Source organism: Penaeus monodon, chromosome 37, assembly GCF_015228065.2.
Source record: "Penaeus monodon isolate SGIC_2016 chromosome 37, NSTDA_Pmon_1, whole genome shotgun sequence".
NCBI classification, from domain to species: Eukaryota; Metazoa; Arthropoda; class Malacostraca; order Decapoda; family Penaeidae; genus Penaeus; species Penaeus monodon.
The window spans coordinates 10,884,428-10,891,927 of record NC_051422.1 but is presented as its reverse complement, the minus strand read 5'-3'; the positions used below and the strand labels follow the sequence as shown (position 1 = coordinate 10,891,927).

The following is a 7,500-nucleotide window of genomic DNA, read 5'->3' as shown; positions in this document are numbered from 1 at the left end:
GATGGCTCTAAAAGGGATACTGATATAGATACTGGTATTATTATTTTTTTTATATTATGATTATTTTAATGCTATTAATCCTTGGATCAAGATGCTTCACTGACTCCATATGGTCCAATATATGGGCATTAGGCTTACTAGAGAAGCCACTCTGATGGGTGTGTGGCTTCCAGGCCTGGCACACACTAACACTCATGTGTGCTGACAAGACTTCATTCCTTTGCAATACTATTTTCTCTTTTTCTGCACATGTGTTTTTAGTTTTTTACATTTTCCAATGTCTATATTTGTCAGTTGATTTGCTTTATCCAGATGGTAACAGACTGTTTTCCTTGCACAGATTCCATATCATCTCTCTTGGTAGTCTGTAACTCTGTGCAATGATAATAGCAGTAAGTAACATTTTGTTATTTGTCTTTTTTTAAGTAATATTCAATTTTCTGTAATACAACCAGAAATAGGATCCTGAGCATGGAGATAGTGAGCCTGTGCTCCTCCAGTCATGGCTCATGGATGGTGAATTCAACACTTGTTTATTGATGGGAATAATGCAAAACCACCCTCCAAAAGCTTTGTGCACTTGTGGTGTGCCAAATTTACCCATGATGGCATGTTCATGTCACCCGCCCTTCAAACCAGATTTTTTCATGATGTAATAGTCACATCATCTGGATCATGGGAGTTCACCCAATGGGAGCCTCATGACAAGCATGTGGACCAAAATCTGAGTATCAGGCTTACTAGAATTGTGGCTTTCATGGATACACAATATGAAGAATGCATTCCTCCCCCCCCCAATGTATTTTTGGTATTTTGCCATTTACAGAGGTCTATATTAGTAATTTGTTCTGCTGTATCAAAATGTTCATGTTGAGCAGAATTTATACTATCATCCCAGGTAGTTTAGTTTCTGAGCAAAACCCTTTTTTTTTTTTTTTTGTATTATTATTTATTTTTGTATTATTTCCCATCATTAGCCCCACTGACTTGGATGACATGACCATCATGTCATGAAAAACTTGGCTTGAGGGGTGGATGATGTGAACATGCTGTCACAGGAAAATTTAGCAGTGGGCAGGGCTAACGCAAACTTGCCATCTTGAGCTTTTCAGCTAAAGGCTGGGGTAATGAGAAAGACTCTCCATGAGTGTACAAATCTCTTGGGAGGTAATTATGCTCATTTAGTATATAGGAAGGGCTTTTGCATTATTCCCATCAATAAACGAGTATGAAATGTAATGTCCTTAAGCCATGGTTAGAAAAGCACTGGCTCCAGGGAGGACACCATTTCCATGCTCGGTATCCTATTTCTGGCCAGTGTGACTGGCGGTACAGGTTGTATTATAGAAAATTGAATATTATGAAAAAATGAATAATATAACACAAATAAAATTTTAAAATTTCTCTTCAATGAGTTATAAACTACCTAGAGAAATGATATGGCAAAAAATCTAAAAATGCTTATGCACAAAAAGAATCTTGTCACTGCACACGAGTGTTAATGTGTGCCCAACCTACAAGCGTCATGAAGCAAGTGGATCCAAGGAGTTAAATGATGGACAGGAATAGGTTCCTGCACATGGTCATAATATTCTCTATGGAGGCCACCCTCTCCCAGGTATGGTTGTTGGATGGTCCTTTGGGCACTTGTGAACAATCAGCAACAATGTCCCATAACATAATGTTCCCATTACCCTTCCCTTGTCCAAATTTTTTCCAATGATGTGACATCCCAATCGCTCACTCCTTAGCCAAATGTTTTTCCATGATTTGTTTGTGTCACCCACCCCTTGGCCAAATTTATTCAAGTCACCCTGATCCAATGGGGGGGGGGGGGCATCCTAGTGTACATGGCATGTATAGCATGCCATCACAGCAGAATGCGTTAAAGAATGTAATTAATCCAAGGGTATATCTGTGTAATTAGCTTAAAATTTTTCCCTGCTCTAATAAATTGGTATGGATGCTCAACAAATTAACCCAATGCCGACGGGCATAGCATATACGGACATGCCATGCACACTGTGAGTTTACTTTATTAATTGTTTATAGACATAGATGGCTACACTTATACTAATTCACCAATGAGCCAATTACGAGTACTGCCTGTCTCCTGTTTACCCTTTTCCTTGAATTACGAAAATATTTTATGTTATCTTATTTTGTTGTTACTAATGTTTATAGCATTATAGTAATTATAATGTTTATAATAAAAGTAACACCACTGATATTCATAATTAGTAAAAAATATATTCTTCCTACCAGTTCAAGGAAAGGTTAATTAGGTAAGGTCACAAGGTCTACTAATTGACTCCTTTGTGGCTAAGGACTAGCAGAGCCATCTATGTGCAGAGACATTTCACACACACACACACACACACACACACACACACACACACACACACACACACACACACACACACACACACACACACACACACACACACACACACACACACACACACACACCACAAAAAAAAAAAAAAAAAAAAAAAAAAAAAAATATATATAAATATATATATATATATATAATATATATATATATATATATATAATATATATATATATATATATATATATATATATATATATATATCCCCAGAAGCATGTGGTTAAGTAAACAAACTCTAAAGGCCATTCCAGTCTGAAAAAAATCTGTTTGCTAATAATCTAAACCCATTACTGGAAACTTATTTAGATCATTAATCAATTCTGCCTTTGAAACTTAGTCCAGTATATTTGTCTTTATGCAATTATGCATTCTGCATATCATTCCATTTCTTAGGCAACCAAACAACTAAAAAGCTGCAAAAGAACTAACCTGCTTTCAATATTGATAGAGACACTAGAATCATTAAGGGTTAAACGATCTATTGCTGCTCTCAGAGCCGGATGTTCTCTCTGGTCCATTGGGTACATGCCTGCAAATACTTTTCAAGATATGGGTGAACAATAGAAAGAAATTAGAAGATTACATACAAACTGTTTTATTATAATATACTAAACTCAAATGCAGAGTTCAAAACCTTTAAAGTTTGAAATTTCTCAGAAACTAATTTACTGTACTGGAAGTTTCATCTTACACTTTATCAAGTTTCTACAGTGAAATAAAACACTGAAGAGTGAAAATGGCTTAATATCTTGGACAAATCTTACCATAGGTTTAGCTTGCCTGAAACCTTCCAGTGGTTCACAGGGAATGCCCTTTCGGTGAAATGTATCTCCAACTTGGGCTTCTTTGGCTGATCGGATGTTTGCTGTGAAATAACCAACCTGCCCTGCAAATCTGTAATACCAAGTGGTAAATGTAAACATACCATACCCTCATATTGATAAAAATGATGATATTTATGTATATTGCATGAGGAAAGTAGGGAGTATAGTTCAGTAAGAAAGAGAAGAAGAAAGGAAGGAGAAGAAAAGAAGGAATGAAGGAAGGAGGAGGAGAAAGGAGAAGGAAGAGGGAGGAGAAAGGAGGAGGAAGAAAAAAGAATAGGAGGAAGGAGTAGGTAGAAAAAAGAAAAGGAGGAAGGAGTAGGAAGGAAGAAAAAAGAAAGGAGAAAGAAGAAACAAGAAAAGGGAGGAAGTAAAAAAAGACAGAGAGAAAAAAGAGGGGAAGACTGAAGATATATGAAAAATAAAAAAATAACAAAATGATGACAAAAAAGAAGATAAGTAACAGGAAGGTGTCTGATAAATACCATGATGATAATGATTTAAAAAAATTAAAAGATGATAAAGGAAAATTGCAAATAATGACTCTTCCAGGTTTTAACTTACAGCTGCTGAACAGATCTTTCTTGAGGTGTAAGGATCCCAAGGTCTCGGATCTCATAAGACTTTCCTGTATGCACTGATGTTACAGTATCACCCTTCCTCAGAGTACCATCCACAATCAAAATCAGGCACACAGCACCCTACAAGAGATATAATGATGGTGAATATAAAACTAGTTTATTGCAACAAGTATACAAAGTCAGTTAGTAGACCTTGTAACCTTACCAGATTTCACCTTTCCTTGAATTGAGGGGAAAAATGTTTTTTTTTTTACTAATGCAATGAATATCAATGGTGTTATCTTTATTATAGACATTATAATTACTAAAATAAGAAAACATAAAATATTTTTGTAAATCAAGGTAAAGGGGTGAAACAGGCAGTACTTGTAATTGGCTCATTGCTGACTTTGTACAAGTGTAACCATCTATGCATAAAACCAATTGATAAAGTAAATTCACAGTGGGAATAACACATGTACATGCCATGCCTGGTGGCATTGGGTTAAAGGTGACATCCAACCTTATCATTTGGTAATCATGATCAGCACTGAAATAAAGACAATACAGTAATAAAGAAAGGGATGAAAAATATAAAATGAGGAAAATAAGTGGGGTGGATAATTAGAAATAAGAAAGCTAGAGGGAGTATATAAAACAATAAAGAGAGAGGAGTGTAAATAAGAGAAAAATTCCCTTTTTCTTCATTATTTTTCTTCTTAAAAAAAAGGAGGGAGGGAACAAGATAATGAGAAAGATGAGAGTAAATAAGGGATCCCACCCCCCAAAAAAAAAGAAAAAAAAGACAAGAAAAAAGAAAAGAAAATAGAAAGAAAGAAAGGAAAAAAAAGAAAAAAGAAAGAAAGAAAGAAAAAAAGAAAGAAAGAAAGAAAGAAAGAAAAAAAAAACTATACTCTATATACAATGTAGTTTTTACTTAGAGTTTACATATATCATATTGTTATTAATGTAACTTTTAATATTATAAATCTTATTGTATTGATAAAGTCAAGATCAACAATAATAGTAATAAAAATGAAAAAAAAAAAAAAAATCACAAAAATTAAAGAATACAGTAAACAGGTGAGCTCAGGTATGCCAAGTTATTGACTCCTCTGTGACTAAACATTTGTGGAACAATCTGTGTAAACAGAAAGAAAGGAAAATAAAAGAAGAAGAAGAAGGATGAAGAAGGAGCAGTCATAAGTGAGAGCCTATATTTCATCAATATATTATGTGGATTTCTAAAAATACAATACAAACAGTAGGTCTACTTACTTTATACCTATCAAACCAAGAATCGAATAACAAAGCACGCAGTGGAGCATCTGGGTTACACTTCTTTGCTGGACATGGTATGGATTCTATGACACTTGTAATAACTTCTTCTATACCAGTTCCTTTCTTGGCTGATATCTGGCAATAACATAGAATAACTAAATCTATTGTATTCCATGTAATGAAATTCAAATATATAAATATAAAACAGTACTGAGAAATTAATTTTCCACATTTTTAAATGTCAAATCCATTCTGATAATTTGCAATTGTAAATTCTACATTTTTGGGAAGCTAAAACAAAATTCAGATCATATACTACCATCAAAACTTCATCTGGATCAATCTCGAACAGATTCAACAGCTGTTCTTTAACAGCTTCAGGATCGGCATTTTTCAGATCAATCTTATTCAGAACGGGTAAGATTGATAACTCGTTAGTGAATGCCAGGTAGAAGTTGGCTACTGTCTGGGCTTGAACCCCTTCATTGGCATCCACCAGTAAGATAACTCCATCACATGCAGCCAGGGACCGTGACACCTCATAGGAGAAATCTACATGTCCTGGTGTGTCTATGAGGTTCAGGAGGTAGGTCTGGAAAACAACTGTTGTCATAAACTTGTATGTGGGCCTTGGAACTACAGGGAATTTTCAGTTAAGAATACAAGCTGTGATAGAATTGATGCTGTAGTCAGTGATGATAATACTAATTTGAAGTCTTCATTTGATGAATGAAAGCATCTTGACATATATGTTAAAAATGGAAGCAGTCCAACATTAATATTAATCCTTTTTTTACTGAGCCATATCAAATCACTACCCATAACCCCCTACAGTGACCTATGAAGTATAGGGCAGAGTATTTAAGGAGGGCTCAGTCTAAATGGGGTCTGTCATTATAAAGAAGTTTTGAACAAGATGTGTCCCTAAAATGATACACTAAAATGCTGTATTTATGAATTATCTCTATCTAACTGACAATGAATCAAGAGTGGGTGGTAGAAAGACCTAAAAATTGATTAATGGAGCTGGAGATGCTATTACTATTGACCAAAGGAGATTTAAGACATCATATGCTATGAATGACTAAGAATTTTTTTTCAGCATTTGAAATCCACATTACTGTACAATCACAATCCCTGAAGGTATATGTCTACAATTTTTTTTTTGTCCCTACACAGTGTACAGATTCAAGGGATGCATGAACATAAAAGTGAATTTCAGTAAATTATATATTAAACACAAATATGAAAAACATTTTTATCTAAGACAATTCTCTGACAATTCATCCAACTACATCAAATGATATAATATTGTGAAGTCTTCAAATATCCTTGGCTTACCTGGCCTTTGTATTTATAAGTGACTGATGCCGTTTGTGCCTTAACTGTGATTCCTCTTTCTCTTTCAACTTGAAGTTTATCCAAAACTTGTTTGTTATCAGCATCTTTCTTGATGGCACCTAAGATATGGAACAGGTAATATCTATAAACATAATTATTAATATACTGTGTCAAAATCTGATTTTTGGTATTCCATCCATCTAAAACCACGCACATATCTACATATCTAAGTGATGTAACATTATGATATAATTATTGGATAGAATTACAATTTTTTGGTATATCATCAGTATTTTATGTGTATATATAACCTTTTTTTTAAATTTCATGCGTCTGTGATTATCCCGAATACATTCAGGGATATCGAAGCTTCTTCTGTTAGAGAATGTATTCCTAAGTAGTGTATTATGGTATGAAGTGAAATCGTGAGCATAGTCACACTTATTGCTTTTGCATTGTTCCTTTGCCCAAAAAAGACATATGTGGAATCGCCGGCAAAGCATAGCATGGCACCCATTCTTACTGTTGTATTGGGGGCATACACGTAACCCAAATTTATCTGGTATAAAATTCAGTGGGATATTTACAATTTGTGTTTGTTCTAAATTATTTGTTTGCAGATTAGGAATGACATAATCACTATTTACACAGTGTTTAACAGTTTGTTGAGCAGCCTTTACAGTATAAGGCTTTATTGCTACATTGTTTCCTGAATTGTTTATGTGCTGACTATTTAGACTTCTAATCTGCGATGTACTGACATTTGTCGACTGTAGACCAGTATGGCTTACTAGGTGAATGGCCGATGATGCTGACTGTGAGCCTGCTGAGTGGGCGGTCGCAACTGGCGAGTATGACCTTGTTGAGCTGATGACTCTTGATGCTGACTGTGAGCCTGCTGAGTGGGCGGCCGCTGCTGGCGAGTAGGAACTTGTTGAGCTGATGACTCTTGATGCTGACTGTGAGCCTACTGAGTGGGCGGCCGCCGCTGGCGAGTAGGAACTTGTTGAGCTGATGACTCTTGATGCTGACTGTGAGTCTGCTGAGTGGGCGCCGCTGCTGCGAGTAGGAACTTGTTGAGCTGATGACTGTTGTCGTTGGG

The 7,500-nt window shown here is 35.4% G+C and overlaps 1 protein-coding gene across 1 annotated transcript in view; it reads right to left on the bottom strand.

The window, feature by feature from the left end:
* The window catches only part of LOC119596396 (translation factor Guf1, mitochondrial-like), a gene marked incomplete at both ends in the record, with an annotated part of 8,304 nt that extends 1,787 nt beyond the window's left edge, over positions 1 to 6,517 (bottom strand). The window contains 6 exon segments of the mRNA XM_037945618.1: positions 2,822 to 2,931; positions 3,157 to 3,286; positions 3,781 to 3,917; positions 5,055 to 5,192; positions 5,377 to 5,649; positions 6,399 to 6,517. Coding sequence (XP_037801546.1) covers positions 2,822 to 2,931; positions 3,157 to 3,286; positions 3,781 to 3,917; positions 5,055 to 5,192; positions 5,377 to 5,649; positions 6,399 to 6,517 — 907 coding nt within the window.
* Positions 6,518 to 7,500: the final 983 nt, after the last annotated feature.